Below are 19,875 nucleotides of genomic sequence, written 5' to 3'. Positions count from 1 at the left end.
GACCCTAAACCCGCCGTCCCCTCGTTGAGCTCTGGCAACCTTACTCACCGGCAGGAACACAACACTATGAGTAGGGTCTAGTGTTATTTGGCTGCTGTTTTCTGTAAGGTGGAGGTACTTCCCCAGTTGGGCTCTGCTCTAGATCTGGAATGACATCCACTGGCTGTGCCCTACCACACAAAGCAAGATGACATTCACAATGCCCATACCTCTCTTAAAAGTTAATGTATTTCCAAAATATCTAAGCACACCATAAATCCAATTTAAGCGCCTGAAGCCGCCAGCATCATGCTTAGATGAGACTATTTTGTGGCACTTGTCCATATCTTTTTCTGTTTTGTATTTACTCGTAGATTTGGATTGCAACTCCTAAAGTACCAAATGAGAACAGATTGCATAAATGCAGTTCGATTTCATATTTTTTTGTTTTCCCTCTATTCAAACTTAAATCGTAGAATAAACCTTACACTTGAGACTGACCTTACTTAAACAGGTTTCGCTAAAATGTCGCAATAAAATCCAAGCATAACTCTCATTACTCCTAATATCTAGCCTCGGGCTTAAATTGATTAAAATGAATCCAACGACCGGTTAAAATCACCCAGGGTTGTTTATCACGAAGGCTTTTGTACTAACTTAAAAAACCTCGGATGATATCATCGGATATTTTAAAAATGAACCTTGTCTCGTACGTGTAAAGTTCTGTTTTGTAATATGTGAGGCGGTTTAAGAGCTTGCCAATGTTTTTACAACGCTTATATCAATCTACATTTACCAGCTATTAACGCAAATTGCACCTCCGCGGTTAACCCTACTCGGTATAATTACTTCACGAGTAAAAATGGAAAAACGGACTCTAATGCTTGGGGATATGAGTCAGTTTTCAATGGGTAAAGTTATGTGAATAGTGGTAATGAAAAATGTGTGCGTTAGCAAGTTATCGCGGGAATCAAAGTCTGGAAGATATTAATATAGGCCTACCTGTAGGTACAGTCGACCTCAGACGAGGTCGTAAACTTTAATTTATTGTCATATTAACACGGAAAACTTAACTTAAAATAATGATATCACAAAAAAGTAGTCCTGATGATGAAGTATCCATTCAACATATCATACGGACACTCAGTTAAAATGACATTAGAAGATTAGAGAATGAATGATTTGAATAAATAAACCCCTTTATTTCCCCAGGACCTGAATACGGCACGATGGAGGCGGCGTGGAAAGGCGGCATGGTTGAGGCGGAGAGATTGTCCGACTTACACCTCACCGTCCGCGACCGGCTCGTCAACGACGTCATAGCGCAGATCAAGAACTGGCAGAAAGATACCTACCACAAGGTTAGTCACTTACTGTTTCTGGTCATCTATAAGAAAACTACGCTATTGGGCACACATTGTCACGCACGACGACGCTGGTAGAACTCAACCAAATGATTTTACCCTACTAAAATATTTTACTTTCGCGAACGCTTTAATTGTGGAAGAATCAGCATCAATAGCTCCTAGCGCATAGGACAACGCATAAAAAGTATCCACCATTCTCTAACACTATGTATTGTGTAATTTGTAATATGTAGATCCGAAGGATGGCTTGTGTTCGATGCTTTTAAACGCAAACTGTACAGTTCGGTATATCTGATGGCGACTGTATATACAAGTGTACATATACAGATATATATTTATTTGTACATTTTGTAACAAATCTTGATGTTGACTGTTTGTGTTTGCTGTTTCGTTTGAGCGTCCCAACCAAATCAAAGTTTTATCGAGGAGTCCCTTAGGGTTCCTCGAGAAATCAGTGGACGTGTTGTACCGTCAGCCGTAAAAGTGCATGTTGATTTTATCAGCGAATTCATTCACAATTTCTCCATGCATTTTCACAGCTCACTGTACTTAAAATTGATGTCGGCGCATAATATTTACAAATATTGCAAATCGGTCACAGAAAGTAACCAAACTAAAGTAAGAGCTCAACGAGGGTGCAGTGTGTTAGGGTCGGCAACGCGCATGTATCACCTCTGGAGTTGCAGGCGTACATAGGCTACGGAGACTGCTTACCATCAGGCAGGCCGGTATGATTGTTTGCTACCGACCTGAACCACGCCGTAGTCTGGTAAAGCTGACTAACTACTCTTTTCCAATCACAATTGGATTGCTACCTAATCCGTCTGGTTTTATAATACAATGACCGATTAGTCAGATTACGAGTAGGTTGTAGATTGGGCGATCGAACTGTCATTTCAGAATCCGGGATAAAAACAGAGCCTAGAAATCTGACAAGTTAGACAAGTAATAAATCCCAAGTAACGGTTCTATATTTATCACAATTTGACAGAAACACGGTTGTATGTCTAGCGACATCAGTAGCTATAACAGCCATTTGGACTAACTGTGTGTTATTTATTAGTGCCGCCTGTGATTGTGGATTAAAATACATTCAAATAACAATTTGGAGGCGATTTCCAAATATATCCTTGAAGTTACTGATATACCTATCTGTATGGATATGATAGTCGGTTTTGTCTACGCGACAGCGTGATAAAACAGTGTCCGTCACTTTCAATCCCGCGGTTTTAAAAAGTGACGGTTATTTTGTCACATGGATAAAGCTGTCCATAATGCGCCTGCAGCACTCGATACATATTGTGAAGTAAAATAAGTTTTTGGCAAAAATTTCATTTTTTGTACAAACTTTTATCGCTGACTGTACCTTTCTTTCCACAGGCAACTAATACTCATTTATTTATTTATTTAATATTTATTTATTTGTAGTTTTACATGTATGTAAAATGTATAATTGTTGGTGCAATAAGAATATTTACTTACTTACTCATCGAGACAATTCTAAAAACCCCAAACACAATTAGGTTGCGTTGTTTCATCACAGAGTTCAAATTTAACTTGCAAGATTTGATTACAGACCGACAGACAGACAACGGGACAGGTGAAACTAAATAAAAGCTTGTAATAAAGAGGATAATTCCGAAGAATAATTATATTTGTGAAAAAATTTCAATTACTTTCTTCTGATTATTTAATTTCTGATGTACTCGTAACTACGCGAACAGAAAATTGAATTCCGCTATTCGATGCTATTTAATTTAATTTATAGAAACGATGACTAGACAAGTAAACAATGTTCAATATAACAACTTGACTCAGAGAATTGAAAATCGATAATGGAAAATGCTTATTATAGTTTCAAATGCTTTCTCCGGGTGGTTAACCTGAAAACGTTCATAGTTCATCGCATTGCGAATGCATGCGTCATATTAGAGACTCTTGAATAATAAAAACCGTCCAAGCGGCGTTTCTAGCCATAAAGTCAATGCGGCGAAGACCGTCCACATTTCTACAAGCTATTTCGTCGCTTGTAACTCTTGCGTAAATATACTCCACTTACAGCAGGTCGGTAGAGTTAAAGAAGTGAAGCTCTTCTTTTCTGACAGTGTCGATCTTCCCTGCAATAAATGTATCCTGGTATGTTAGTATGGTGGTGGTGTATGTGTGCCGATCTTCTCCATATCGATCTTAATCGAATGAGACACTATCACACGCCATTTATTATAACTGAAAGACTCATCATTATCATACTATCGTTACGTTACGCTATAAAGCGTCTTACAAATTAAATATATATATATATATATATATATATATATATATATTATAGGACATTATTACACAAATTGACTAAGTCCCACAGTAAGCTCAATAAGGCTTGTGTTGAGGGTACTTAGACAACGATATATATATAATATATAAATACTTAGATACATAGAAAACACCCATGACTCAGGAACAAATATCCATGCTCATCACACAAATACATGCCCTTACCAGGATTTGAACCCGGGACCATCAGCGTCGTAGCTCACTAGGCCAAACCGGTCGTCAAAATAATTAATAATGCATATTATCTCCATGGACGCTACTAATCTTAACTATTTACTTGTCGCTGATCATACTCATAGAGAGTTGGCAACTGTCCAGACGTGTTATTTTCTTCACTGTCCGATCAAAACGGCTCTAGTGAACCAGTCTAAGTATGATCCCCATCCACAACATTTTTTTTTATATACTACGTCGGTGGCAAACAAGCATACAGCCCGCCTGATGGTAAGCAGTTTCCGTAGCCTATGTACGCCTGCAACTCCAGAGGAGTTACATGCGCGTTGCCGAACCCCCCCCCCCCCCCCCCCCCCCCCCCCCCTCCCCTCTCATTGAGCTCAGGCAACCTTACTCACCGGCAGGAACACAACACTATGAGCTGTTATTTGGCTGCGGTTTTCTGTATATACTCGTTAAGATTTTGTTTTGTACAGTGTACGGTCACGTCTGAAAGTATGATGAATGTGACGCTGTTCACGCTGTACGGCGTCAACTGGAGAACGGGGCTTTACCAATCTCATCTATACTGGTTTCAGTTGCACGATTTGCTTGAAAAGCTTTAGTAATAACAGTCCAGTTCTCTAGTATCATATGTCGGATCCAGAGACATGTCTGATAATCTGCCACATGCACTAGTGATTTACAAATTATTGTAATTCTAGACTGAAATTTATGTTAACCTTGTGTATTATCAGCCGTCTGGCTTTAAGCGTATTTTGTTTGTTCCTGTTCCTGATCTGTATCAACTATCAAGTGTTTATATTATGGTAAATATGTAAAGCACTCAAAGCTCTTTATACAAGGAGTAGACTCCGGTTGGAGCAAAAAACTATGGAAACTTAGCAAGAGACAACTTCAAATGATAACAGGGGTGTTTACACTGTTTACGGGCCATTACGGGGTCAAAGGAGTTTTAGCCAGGATGGGACACTCCGACAACACCGATTGTCGAATGTGTGGCGAAGAGGAAGAGACAGTAACACACCTAATGTGTGAATGTCACGTCCTCGCCAGACGAAGAATGAAGGACTTTGAAGCAGGCTATCTGGAACCAAGGGAATTCAAAAGGCTACCCATAAGTTCCATCATTCGGCACATGGAGATGGTCAAAAAAGCTCTTGAGTAGCTGGCGGATCTTTCCTATGGGGGCAAGGGCCCCCGAAAATCATAAGATAAGATGGTAAATATATAAGGTAAACGTCTTACTTATGTTGAAACATTTAAAACAAATTGGTTGTCAATTTCTAATGGTGTTCCAGTTTATTTGGTAGAAATCTTGTACTTTTACCTAATAATCATAAGTGCCGTCAAAAGTTGTTCTCACTTCGCACAAAGTCCAGATAATTTATCATTCGGTTTATGGATTGTCACCAAAATTGGGATTTAGGACATAATGTTTTTACCATGTCATTGGAAATATTACCGTATTTGATCTAAATCAGGCGGGAATCAACGGCCCAATCAACGCTAAAAATGGTGTTGACATCTATCACAGACCAGGGATACAACTTCGTCGCGTTATCAGATTTTAACTGCGCAGTATAGATGGCGTGCCGCTGCCGGGCCGGCTCTTATTAAAACCGGCGACGATAGATCCTAACTATTGATAGTTATCCTGTCTGTGATTATGATTCCCTGCGTGTGTCCAAGTAATAACACTATCATTCATTCCCGCGATTGCGTCTGTGTGAAATGTATTAATACAGGCAGATTTATAGAATCAAATGAATAAGGCCAAGGCTTGGAACCCGTATATAAAATACAGGGTTTATTTCGGTTTTCCTCTGAACTTTTATAAGAACGCGAACGTTTTAGAAACTTTATTGTAACCTACAAAAACCAGTTTATTCGAACGGCCGGCCGGCCTGGTGGTGGTGTGCCACGTAAACATAGACACCGACATAGGAAGAAACCGGTTTTTATTATTCGTAACCGGTCAATTTGACAAGAACTGTTCTCATAAAAAACCGGTTTATAAATAACGGGTCTTCGAGAGAAACCGAAATTGTAAGGATTTGCGCCAAGTACATGATAACGGTTAGGAAATTTAACCGGTTTCCGAGGCTTGGATAAGGCAAGAGCACACCTGTGCGCATACGCAAGCGGTGTGCCGTCTCTCATAAAGATGTGCATATTATAACACGCACGTGCACGTGCACAGGCTTGTATGCGTGTTGACAGCTGTTAAAGAACAGAAACATTAGCTTCCTCGCGTTATCAGATGTTAAATAGATGGTGTGCCGGCCCTTAGTTGAAACCGGCGACAGATAGAATTACTGATAGTCCATGGTTTCTTTTGTCCTAGTATTATTTAGCATTTAAAGATCTTAGAATACTTTGCTCTTTCTTGTAAGTGCGTCTGCGTCCACGTGATCTTCGTTGAAAGCATTTTTTTCATAAACATCCATTTGATTTTCTATTGGATGATTTAATCATTCAATTGATAATTTGTGTTTTTTTACTTTTAGGCCCGATCGCTATTATATTGGTCTTTTAAAAGGAGTCATGTGAATAAAACGCTCCGGATATAAAACAACTAGTTTTTATGAACTTTAAATATAAACGGTGCTACTGCTACTAGTAGAATCTTGTTAAATTTATATAGTAATAGAAACTCTATTCTAATGTTAACCTGCGGCTGTAGCACGTTCACATTTTTATCAATTGTCACTATGCCTGTCACTTTCGCACTTACGTACTTGTTAGAACGTGACAGGCATAGTGATAAGTGATAAAAATGCGACTGTGCCACAGCCGCTGGGCAGAATAACATTCATCGTTTTGAATATCTCTGTTTTCCCAGAGTTCGCCCATTTGTTAAACAAAACAACATATCCCTAACCATTAGTCCGAACAGAATACAAACAAACCTCTCATTACCATTAAGTAACCAGTATCAGTTAAGAGCTGTTACTAACTAAACGATTCCATCTTTAATGAGTCCAATCTCATTAAGGCTCCGTGATTGCGAATCGGTAATTGAATTAAGGTGACTTAATCGCGGATTACTGAGTCAAATTAGATTTTAATTGAAAGTCCGCCTTGACCTGTTGGCGTGACGGTGTTATGGGACAATTTGTGTGATAGTTTATTGACCTGTGAACATTGTAAACGGAGGTACGTGTTTCCGCCAGGGTCATATGGTCAAATTGATCGAGTACTGTCTATGTAATTTTTTATTTTGTGCTTGAACTGCTATGTTCACCCATGGTTCTTGTCTCGAAACTTCGTCATTCGAGAACAGATTTGGCTGACATAACATGACACAGCATAACAGTAAGAGAGATTCATTAGAATTTAAATTATAAAGTAATACATCCAGATAAATCCATGGAATCTCCAGGATTCCATTGAACTATCCGTATTCTATGCATTTATGCTTAGTGTGCCACTATGTTAGAAAGTTTTAGTACTTAACAAACTTTAATTCAATTAACACTAATCTCTATATACAAGTCAATTCGACTCAGAAATCGCTAGGCCAAGTCAACATTAGAATATAAATAATACCAAGAATAAAAGTGTCTCGAGCAAGCGGGTAAGTGGGCGATTACCGTAATGACCATAATTTTAACGAACGGACATTAGAATAGATATAAGAATATCGTACGAGACAACATAAAGATAGGATTATCTGCCGCCTTATTTGGTGAAAATGATGAATCAGCACTTAATCTAAAACTATGAACTGAAATTTGTTATTAGTACCCGTTCGGGCAGACTAAAATACCAAAAAATATAACATAAATAGATCTTGTGTGGTGATTTCGCCTTATCCGGTGAAAACGACGAATTATTAAAGAGCTGTCGATACCTAAAGCGCGCACACTGTCCATTTTTATCGGAGTAAATGAGCTAGTACTGTCGCATGTTACTGGACCTGAGGGAATAATAAAAAACAAGTTTATAAAAAATGAGGATTATTTGTTTAATTAATATTAGCGCTCGTTAGCGGTTTATAGGTAATGGTAGCTAACTGTTTTGAAATTGTGATTTTAATTGCAAACACATAAGCCCAAAAAAAGACAATCGTTTAATGGTGATATTAACAATTATTTTCTATCGAGCCGATTTCGTTCAATCATATATCGAGTACGGCCACGGTCTTTGAAATATAATGAATATTAATGGAATGGATTTCCGCAAAGTAACGCCTGATTCTATTAACTATAATGAATATTAACATATATATTTTTTGTTTTACTACAACAAATAGTTTTTCGTAAAAAACTGCTTAATTAACATCAATTTCAAGGACATTGGTTATTGACAGCCCTTAATTAGGTAATTTGCGCTCTTACAATTTGTTTATTTGTTTAAAGTTTTCGGCAGTGGACAACAAATTGGTTAAGATGTCGTAGGAGACTAAATAAACACAGGTCCTGCCTTATCCGGTGACAATGACGAATCACTTAATTTAGGGTCTCAGAATTTGTTTATTAGCTGGAATTTACGAAAACATTTTTGGGTATAAATGAAAGAGTATACGGTACCATCAGTATTTTTAGGGGAATACCGGTAATATATATAATTTTTTGATTGATTGATTTGAAAATACAATAATTACATTAATTACTGTTAGCTTACAGAACACAAGTACTGTAATTCCTTATACACGCAACATATTTTCTATGACTGGAACATTTATTCCTAGTTCGTTGGTGCAAATGCAATTGTTTCTGACCGTAGTTGAACTTAGTTCCCATGCGGGTACGGTAAATTGGTCAATCGAGGGACTAGTGATCTCCGATAGCTCCGAAACATTGGATAAAGTTCAATAAGTTATCCTTTTTCCAGGCATAATGTGAATTTTGATCATATCGATGATTCGTAAGGGACTTTATTTCTTTTGTTTCTAATGGTTAACAATAAATTGCATTTTTTTTCATATTATCCTTTCCATTATCTACATTTGATTAGTGAGCATCACTTAAACCACCGAATTGCGAATCACATCCACGACTACACATTTGGTAACATTAAGCCATAACAAAGTCAGGTGACGCCGTCGCACGTGGCTCGCATACCACCGCGGTCACCACTAACGTCTCCATAACATAGAACTTACTGACACCAACACTCGTGGACCTTATGTCTTTGCAATAAGAATTACGAATTCTCACTTAATATCGTATCTACCGACGTTCTAGAACCAGAAAATACGTACGGCCTTTTAAAGGACGGGCGAGACGGCCGGAAGAGTCCGTACATGTTGAATGTCACAAATACCACTAGACCGGTATTCTATTTAGTATTTGGATGCCTCAAATGCTGTAAAATAGCTGCGTGATGTAAAAAAGGTCATACACACGCAGCAAAAGAAAAGTTGTCCGTTTTGCTCTTTTCCTAATTGCGCCTTAAAGGCCTCCGGGATCCTATTTTTCAAACCTCTTTTTACGAAAGCATCTGTGTTCAGGTCAAGTCAGGAGGGGTTTGACCTCAGGTTCAGCCCGGGCTAATTCCAATATATTTTCTTTTACCGAAACTGGTTAATATCAAATGATATTTCAGAAGTAACTTACAAAAGAAACATTGAGAAAAGTTAAGGTTCGAATGGAAGGAAGGAAGAACAAATTCAGTTTCAAGTACCTACTTGGTACTTTTCCTGAACATCGCTGCATCAAAGTACCTATATAGGGGCGCCTGAACATAATTGAATAATCAGACTTATATGCAACCAAGTACGTACAACGTACGTCATTTACATGGAGACATGTCAGCCACCGACCATGCTTTATTAATATTAAAGAGATGCAGTCTGCATTCAATGAAGATTCATTCTTGGCAGCAAATTATACGGTGGAATAAACTAGAAGTAGATGCCGCGGTAGCTGGAATAATTAACGTATTACATTCCAAGAGTGGGGCTTTTAGAATAGAATAGAATAGAATAATTTTTATTCGTAGACACAAACAAGACACATTAAATTACATGATATAACAAAAACAAAGGAAGTATAAAGTGCCACGAAATGGCCTCATCTCAGCATGTCTTTTCCATATTTTTTTTTAATTTATCAGTTCAAGCTTTCTAATTGTGCCTCATAATCAGGGGTCGTACAAAAAGTGCGGATGACGTCAAACCACTTATAGGATGATTTCAAATAGTATTTTTGATTTTCATAAACAATTATCACTTATCATTTATCAACCTCTTTATTAAACGATATCGCCACTTGAAATGAGTAAGTACGTTTTTGACTGACACATTGTCAATCAGATGAACAATAAATTGACTTCGTTATTGTAGCATTGTAGCATATTTTAAGTCTGTGACAACAATAATAGACTTGTTAGAAAAATAGTCGTCTATGCATAATTTCATTAAATAATAAGTATAATAACATCAAATTATCTTTTTTATTTTTACTAATCTTACCTACTGTTCCCACTTTTGACTATTAAACCTATTTATCTGAGGATCCCACAGACTTGTTCTAACTAATTTCAAATAATTATACCTTATGGTAACAAGTTTCGTGAAATTTATTTTATTCACTACATCACCCTACCACCTGTATTATTAATTCCATGGATTTATTTACGATTATTTTGTTACTTCATTAATACTACTTTGTTACTACATGTCACACGGAAGTTTAAATACAAACTCAAACATCATCCTGTGTGCAAGATTACGTCATTTTTACGTCATCCGCACTTTTTGTCCGACCCCTGCTCATAATCAAACTTAGGAAACCTTTCTTAAATTTTGGCCCTTTCTAACGAACATAAATATGAAAATGACGGATTGGTACAACCGATTATCAACGGCTTATTAGATATTTGATAGACGTTAATGTACAACGATTATTTTATGAAGATATCACAATAATGCTACAAATTCTTTCTCTTTCATTTGAATATCGGCTGAAATACATTTATTTTATGGCACATATTTTCCTTGATTCTTTTTCGTTTCCATAGTCCTATTGTTTTTTTATATGTCTCTCTCTCTCTCTTCCAAGCTATATATCCCAAATGGTGATGGGGTCAGCTTTCCGTGTCTTTCGCCCATACTTCGCCCTATCCTTGACGTCGTTTTCGGATACATTGCACTCAATCATATCTTTTAGCACTACGTCCTTCCATCTTGTTTTCGGTAATATTATATTTTTAATTCATTGCCTTACCGCTAACCTTTTAACCGCTAACGAAGCTGTTACGACATACATAGCTGCAAGCTTACGACAGGTGCATTATCATGTAATATACACGCCGTCCAAAACATTACAAAACCTGCGTCTGACCCCTTCATTTAAGGCGAAATGCCTCACTAGAAATTTGTGTTGTATTTCTTAACGAAAACCTGATATGAGGCCAAGTCTGAAAACTTTTATACCGAGAAATATTGGCGGATATGCATATATCCTATGTATAGGTATCGGCACCAGATTTTTTATTTTTATGTAATATGCAGCAGACGAGCCGCCTGATGGGAAGCAGTCATCGCCGCCCATGGACATAAGCAACATCGGAGGAGCCACTTAAGCATTGCCAACCTTTGAGAACCCTAAATACCTGCTTCTTGAAGAACTTTAGATTTGAAGTGAAGGGGAAGACATGCCATATAAATGACAGCGAGATTTTAAATTGAGTGTTAATTTTTATTAAGTTCAACAGTCAACTGCAACATTGACACCAAAATTTATTTTAGGTTAAATATCGTGCACTTTAAACTCATTCCCTCGTTAACTGTCTTTTTGCAATTACCTACAATACCTGTATATATTTATACATCTTTATTGTACAACCTCAAAATACATGTACAAGGAAAAACACAATACATAAAGACAAATTAAAAGGTACAATACGCAATTAGTAGGTACATTCTATGTGGCTGATGTGTGTAATTATTCACCTCATCTCCTGCCGATACTAGGTATATTAGATGGGATAAGAGAAAAAAACGATCAATAAATTATCCTTAGAGATGCAAAGGGTCTCCAAGACTTGAATTCTTATATAAATAATTAAAAGACAAGAAATTAAATCAAACAGACAAGAACCAAATGAAGTGTCTCACGTTAATGCCACTCAAAAGTAAAGTTACAAACTTATGACATGTAGCCCGTGTAAGCTTAAACAGACCGGTCTCCACAAACAGCACCCGTTCACGAGTAATATGACGCGTATCTCCTCCGTCTACCTTCATCTGGGATATGTTCCTCTTACTTCACCACACCTTGTACAAATTTGAGCGTGAGCGAGCGAGAGTTCAAAAGTTCAAAGTTAATTCTTACAGGTACAAAAAGTTTGAAGTTCGCAAACAGTGATTGTAATAATGATTCAGCGGCCATTGTTTCGCGAACAATCGGTCAGCGTAATGGTCTCATTACGACAATCGTCTGATTGCCATCGTGTCGTCTCATCGGTACAGTCACGGACATTAATTGTTGAGCCATTTAGGGCTTCACAAGAGATGTCATAGCGTTAGTATTGAAATCCAAATTGGCTTGAACCGTAGATGAGTTAAAGACTATTGTTTTGAACTGTCGTAAATATTAAAATGAACGATCAGCTCACAAACGCCAATCTCAAATCGCTATTCAAAAATATTGTGATCACAGATGCATCGAAAAGTGACGTGATTTACATGATTTAAGTTTGCTGTGGCGTTTAGCCCCAAGAAACTCTTCAGATTCACCTAACGTCCTAATTGAGTTGACACCGTCGCCTTCCCGCATAGGTTAAACATCACAATTAGATACCTGTGCCGAAACATCAGCTTAATGGACAGTAAAACAAGGTGGGCGCGACGTAGGTGCGAATGCGTGGAGCCATTTTATAGCGCCGTTATTGTTCCTGCCGTTTATTACTGAAGACGGCCGGTAAATTTGTTTGCTGGCACGCATTTGTACAATGATCCAATACTTAACTACTACTTAAGGTTAATTTTATACCAAAAAATATATAAATATATGTAGGTATGTGTTTCGACAATCTCCAGTCCGGCAACGTACTTCTCTGGTTTTGCAGTTGTCCATGGGCGACGGTAATTTGCTTACCTTTAGGCGATTCGTATGCTCGTTTACCTCCAATAACATAAAAAAGACTAAAAAGTTCTGGTGTGGTTCGTCCTTAAGACACATTCTTTGGGCAACAACGGCATCCGTCAATAGTCAAGAATCATTGCACATAACATAGCGCTATGTCGCTAATAGGTACTGTTAACTCGTGGTGCGAGATGACCATTAGCACTGTGAGGAAATCTCTTCATAGCTTAGCTGATCCTTGTGCAACGTTTTCATATAAAAAAAATACCTGACTTTGTAATTAATAGAATCAGGCGTTACTTTGCGGAAATCCATATTAATTAAACCAAAAAATATTACTTTGCTAATCCGCGAAAATATAACGTGCCATACGTGCTAACCCGTTTCACTTTTTTTATTTAATTTATTTGAATCAAAAGAAGATTACAAAAAGCCTTAAACTACTAATCTGCCAAACTGCAGTACAGTTTGTTGGCAGAAAAAAAAAAACTAAATCTACCCTCCATCAACTAGTATTGTAAATATTAATAACTATAGCCGCTTTTGCATACGTATGTATATTGAAACCTTGGTATGTTAAAACTTAAACTACAGAGTGATTATCACATACTGTTATTGATCACAGGTCATTGTATTATGTAATTCAAGCTAACATTAACATTGTAAATTAAAATAACTGCTAAGTTTAAGCTAGTTATTGGTTTAGTTTAGTCGCTGTAGAACCCTTGTCAATAAATGATTTTACACATATAAGCGAAACAAGCCTGTCCATAGACCCACCACAGAACATTCCCACAGAAATTGTCGTAGTAATCTTAACTTTTTAAATATACGTTATGCTAATGACGTTTTTAATGTGGAAAGGCTCCACACCGGGTCTGGGATCCATCTGATTAGTTATTCTTAGTATTCCTAATCCTTTTCCTTAGTAATATTGTCCACAGAAGTGACATTTTTCTTACATAAAAAAGATCTATATTACTTAGTTAAGTATATATACTTAGTGACTTAGTTAAGATAACATAAGCGAGTCAAGAATTCTGCTCGAACCTGTCCAATAGTGATTTCTTTAGCCTCTTTTTATACACAACTTTGGACACATCATGACAGGATCTAACTTGATCGGTAACATTATTTAAGATCATGGGCACCAAGTATTTCCTAGTCCGCTTCCCAAAATAGTTACAAGTTTTTGGAATCAATAGTTTACGATGAGTTAGTTCCTTGGTAAAGCTTCTTGTTTGTAGTTTATGATTTAATGGTTTTTTGAACTCGTCACGTCTATATTGTTCTAAGGCTATGAGTAGTGAGCATTTTTCATGTACTGGTAATACATTACAAATCGAAAAAAGTCTATCGTAACTGTTTTTACATGACCGTTTTGTTTTTTTGTCTACTAAGAATTTTAAAAATCTGATCTGAATCGCTTTAATTCTGTCTAGGTACGAGGAGAAAGTCCGACCGTAACTGCTTAGACCGTAAGATAATATGGAATCTACCAGTGCGTGATATAATGTATATAATGTGGCCCTGTTTGCTACACTTCGTAGATGATAGAATTTTCCGAGCACAGATCTAAGTTTGTCACATACGTTATTTACGTGCGCTGACCAAGACATGTGACAGTCTACTGTCAACCCAAGGTACTTATAGCTTTCTACAAAGTCGATTTCGTTGCACCTGCAATCCCGCCCCGCTTTATGTAAACAATCATAATCATGCCCAATCACACTTAGCTGAGCCTTTTCTGTTCTACAATATGGCGAGCGTATATACATGCATTTAGTTTTGCTAAGGTTTATAATAATGCCATTATCGTGAGCCCACTTAATTACGTTTTCTAAATCCTTCTGAACTTTTTGCATCGCAACCGTTACGTCTTTGTCTGCATACAACATGCACGTATCGTCCGCATACATATACATTTTACAGTCACTTACCACATTACATAGACTATTTACGTGCATGATGTAGCCGACAGGACCATAGACCGAGCCGGTGGGCACGCCGTAGCGCACGGAGGCGCACTCGCTGGCCCGGCCGCACACCACCGTGCGCAGCGCGCGCGCCGCCAGGTAGGCGCGCAGCCACGCCAGCAGCGGGCCCCGCACGCCACACTCGTGCATGGCCTGCAGGAGCTGAGAGTGGTCGAGGGTGTCAAATGCTTTTTTGAAGTCGATAAACACCGCCACCAACTGCTTTTTCTCATTTAGGCACTCGTTTATATAGTCTGTGAACTCTGCAAGTGCAGTGGCGGTGCTCCGGCCACGTCTGAAGCAGTGTTGCGCATCAGAAATGATGTTGTGTTTTTCCAAAAAATCTGTTATCTGGCGGACTACTATTTTTTCTGTAATCTTATTAATGACAGAAAGAATAGCAATCGGCCTGTAATTGGTAAAATCTAAATGACACCCTTGTTTAAAAATAGGCCTAATTAGAGCGAGCTTAAGCTCTTCTGGGTAAACACCCCTCGACACGCACATATTAATAAATGCAGCAATAATTGGACTCAACTGTACCTTAAAACATTTGACATCCTCGACCCTAATACCGTCCGCTCCCGGTGACTTATGACATGATAACCTATCAATAACTCGCTCAACCTCAGATGCATTCGTGTTTACAAATCGAAGCGTTACCATGGACTCTCTCACGTAACTCGATCTAGTTAAAAAATTCTCATTACAATTATGTTTAATATTTTGTATTTCCTCTGTAAAAGTCTTAGAGAAATTATCACAAATATCCTGAACACTATGCACTTTACCTAAATATTTTATAATAATGTCATCCAAACTAACCTTACTTTTTCCTATCCAACAATTAATCTTGGCCCATATCTTTCTACTATCATGTTGACATTGTATTAGTTCATTTTGCCTATACACATTTTTGGCTTTATTAATAAAATGATTTACTTTATTTCTAAATCTAGTGTATTGCAATCTATAGTTCGTATTTTTTGGATTCGATTTCCATATGCGAAATAACTCATCACGCCTATTAATCATTTTGTGCAAGTCCGCCGAAACCCATGGTTGCGCAGTGCGTTTTTTATTACATGGTTTATTCACAGTTTCTGACTCTCTATATATATTATTAAAAACACTATACTATTTACACGCATTGCGTATTTTTACACGTAAATAAATGTTCCCACCCTTCCACCACAAAAATAAATACGCAAATAAATATAACCCACCAACGAGAGTACAAAACTCGACACGGGTTTCGCCTCTCTACGAGGCATCATCGGTTAGAGTCTGATTTTCAGTTGCGGTAGGAGGGTTTAAACATTAATTGCATGTAAAAATACGCAAGTATAACGGGTTAGCACTGATTGACTATCACGTTATCTTTTCGCGGATTAGCAAAGTAATATTTTTTGTTTTAACCCGACTTTGTGTCAAAATTATCGCATAACCAGACAAATGCCCCCAAAAACGTAACATGTTTTGAAATTGTACAGTATTTCATTTAAAAGATTTTTAGTCCTCAGGAAGTCAAGACACACGAGATTTATTTATGAAGTGCATTAAGAGCGCATTTGTAATTTCTGTAGATTTAAGGCATTTGTCAGCGTCACGTTCTAAAACTAATGGCAATACAATCTACTTCCATCCATACAATTTGACGATGTACGCAGCGTAAGGCATCGATTTGAGACCAGTAGCCTTATCACGAGCTTGTCACTTACTTGTGTAAGATAAGATAAGATAAGATAATGATTTATTTGCGTAAACATGGTAAATTGAAGTTGACATAATCATTATAAGCAGTAGGTATCACATGTTTAGCCAATGGCAGCATGCAAATATTGATCTTAAAATTACTTTAATGTATCTTACTTTTTATGCATCTCGCTCGTATTGGCATATTAGTTTGAGCGAAGTGGGAGCGAGATGTATAGAACGTAAGTTACGCAGACGTTAGCGAATATGTCAGTGTCAGGTCAGTGACAAGCTCGTGGCAGCCGTACTGTAATCGTCAAAGACTTGTAGGTTAATACGCCCGTGGGATTAAATATATCTATCAAGTACACCCTTCTTCATATTAAGAGACGCAACGATGACCATGTCGTGAAACAGGCGCTGGCCCTCCAGGAGACCAAAAGAGGACCAGGGCGCCGGCCTGCTACCTGATCCACCGTGTCACCAATTTAGAACAAGCCCAATTAAATCCACAGACAACCCAAGACAGACGATCCTGGCGCATGAGAACGAGGAGAGCCGACCCCAAGTAGGGATAAAGGCAAAGGAAAGAAGAAGTACACCCTTCTCACTACAGCATAGCTTGATATTCGCATTAGGAACGCTATTCAACATAACGGCGATAATAATAACGCGCGTCGCTTATCTATGTACCAACTAATGACATAATATTAGTCGCGGCTGGAAGCCGTGAAGTGACATGATTAGCGACGTAATTATAATCTTGTTCAAAGTAAACCACGTTGTAGATAATTAAACAGCTGGAGATGGGAGAATATTCTTGAATAGTTCCTAGATGCCGAAACGTTCAACATGTAGCTAGACTTCAGAAAACAGTACGCTCTCATCTCTCGATGGACTGGAAACGTTGATAATGTCTATAAAATGATGACATAATTTTTTGTGGAGTCGGTCCTTCCTCACTTCCTTAGCATTGCGCTGTCGCGCGCGACTCCTACTTGGAATCGCACTTGATATATTGAGTCGCATACGAGAACGGAAATGTCTAGGCGGTCAGAGGTTGCTGTCCATATGGTCCCCTACTTTAGTTGCCAGACGCTGTTAAAACATCTGTGCAGGTGAAGAGCCTCATGATGTTTCTCACTGCTGGGCAAAGGCTTCCCTCTAATTCTTCCACGTATCCCTAACTTGCGAATGTGAAGTCTTTCACCAGACAAAGGCGTCAAGCTCGTCTCGCCATCTTCGATGAGACCGTGACGTCTTACAATTTGAGGGACTGTCTTCGCTCATAGATTATTCGGCATACATTTGCCTAATAATCTTATAACATATTGTAGAAATATATTAATGTTATAGAACATTGACACGGCAATGTGAATATATCAAATCAATACTGTAAATTAGGGACTATGTACTAAAGTCAGTTTTGCCGACCGCACGCTCTACGTTCAAAGCAGTTAGAAACATTAACGTCTGTTACAAACGTTGCGAAGTCGAATGCTAATTTCGGTTACATCTTAAGTACTAATTAGTTGCATAGCCGTATAGGTGTAACATCAGACTGTTAACTGAGCATTCGTAAACCTTAGGGAGGTTTTAGACCACACAGCGACTTTTTGCAGCGATGATGGCACAGAAATGCCGCGATACCGTCGTTGGCGTTGGTCATATACTCTTGCACGCGTAAACACGATTCTGTTTTGCTATATTATTAGTCCATAAGTGCATATTATATTCTTAAGCATATTACATTTAAGTGTTTTCGTACGGTGAGGAAAATGAATGCTTTCCATTTTAGATAAAACGGTTAATTACAAACTAGTTTTTGGACCTGACTTCATCTGCATGTAATTCTTTATAAGCACTTCCATACAAAAAGGCACACCTTTCAATTTTAGGATCCAAAATTTTATACAAATCCCGTAAACCTTTTTTTTTTTTAATGGGGGAAAACGCGAAACATTGACGAAACGCATAAGAATAATACAAATATAAGAAAAGTATAAATACATTAAATAAACAGATGTTTGAAAGCAACGAAGCGGAAGAAGACAGTTAAAATATATCATGATATTACATTATATTATCGTGATAGATTTCAACAAAACAGTGTTGAGAGCGTCACTGACCCAAATATATCTTATCTGCGGGAGCAAATGTCATCCCTAATGACATATCCATAAAGGCGCGTTATATGTGGCTCACCGCCAAATGCGACAATCCCTCTGCGAGTCATCGTATTTATCAAATGTTTTTGTTTTGGCGATACAAATTCGTATATAGGGGTTGAAACTGATGAAAGTTATTTGTGCCGTTTTCAAGCGAAGGATACTTTTTATCTGTTTTCAAAAATTGTGCTTGAGCAACAACAAACAATGCCTTTTTATTGCTGAATAACGTTATTACGAGTATTTATAGGATACGCCCTAATATTTGGCAGTTATTTTTCCCGATACGTCAACAAAAATCGCCCGTTGTTTGTGAAGTTCCTTTTAAAGAAAAATTTTCTTTGTGATCCGTGACGTGTAAAGTAAGTAAGTAAGTAAGTAAATATTCTTTATTGCACCAACAATTATACATTTCACATACATGTAAAACTACAAATGAATTTTAAAGGAAAATAGAACCAGGTAACAACAGGCGGTCTTATCGCTAAAAAGTAAATAAATATAACTTTTGCATTTTTTGCTACTCGTTCGTATGTTTTTTCCGAATGTTTCTTTTTTATAAACATCAAAAATAGTATTAAAAAAACAGTATTGAAGCTCGATCAAATTCAGTATTAATTTTCACTTATCTCCATATTAGTACGGTCAAATTAACTCAAATTTCACTAAAGTCAGGAACTAATTCTAAGGACTAATAAAATCACTACGGATTGTTTTGTATGGGCTAAAAATCGAACTTTATACAATCGTTACTAAATTCACCCCCCCGGAAAGGGGTGAAATCGGCTGAAAATAATGTAATGGTTATAACTAAGAAGAGAAAAAAGGTGTACTCGGTGTAATTTGGCGTACGTTTTACAACACTTATATCTAAATTCGCACGTGTTATTTACGTTAATTTAAGCTACGGAACAGGTAAAAAAAAATACAACATTAAAAAAAAACTATTTTGGCCATTGCGGGTCTGGGGAAAGTAATGTACTCGGTGCAAATTGAGTAAATAATTAGAAAAAATATCTAAATCCAATGTCAAATTCGCACCATGGTGCGACACCCGGAAAGTAGTTTTTCATGTTTTACTGTCGTTGTACTTCGGGGGAAATTTTAATACTATTGGAAATTGATGCAATCATATTCATTTGATTTT

The 19,875-nt window shown here is 37.6% G+C and overlaps 1 protein-coding gene across 4 annotated transcripts in view; it reads left to right on the top strand.

The window, feature by feature from the left end:
- The window catches only part of LOC133525167 (protein kinase C and casein kinase substrate in neurons protein 1), a 218,078-nt gene that overhangs the window by 121,413 nt on the left and 76,790 nt on the right, over positions 1-19,875 (top strand). For all 4 annotated transcript variants that reach the window (XM_061861429.1, XM_061861428.1, XM_061861426.1 and 1 more), the window contains one exon: positions 1,192-1,340. In XM_061861429.1, the coding sequence (XP_061717413.1) occupies positions 1,192-1,340 (149 nt within the window). The remainder of the gene's footprint in view (positions 1-1,191; positions 1,341-19,875) is intronic.

The sequence above is a fragment of the Cydia pomonella genome, chromosome 14 (assembly GCF_033807575.1).
Source record: "Cydia pomonella isolate Wapato2018A chromosome 14, ilCydPomo1, whole genome shotgun sequence".
Taxonomy (NCBI): Eukaryota; Metazoa; Arthropoda; class Insecta; order Lepidoptera; family Tortricidae; genus Cydia; species Cydia pomonella.
This window is presented reverse-complemented; position numbering and strand designations above follow the sequence as displayed.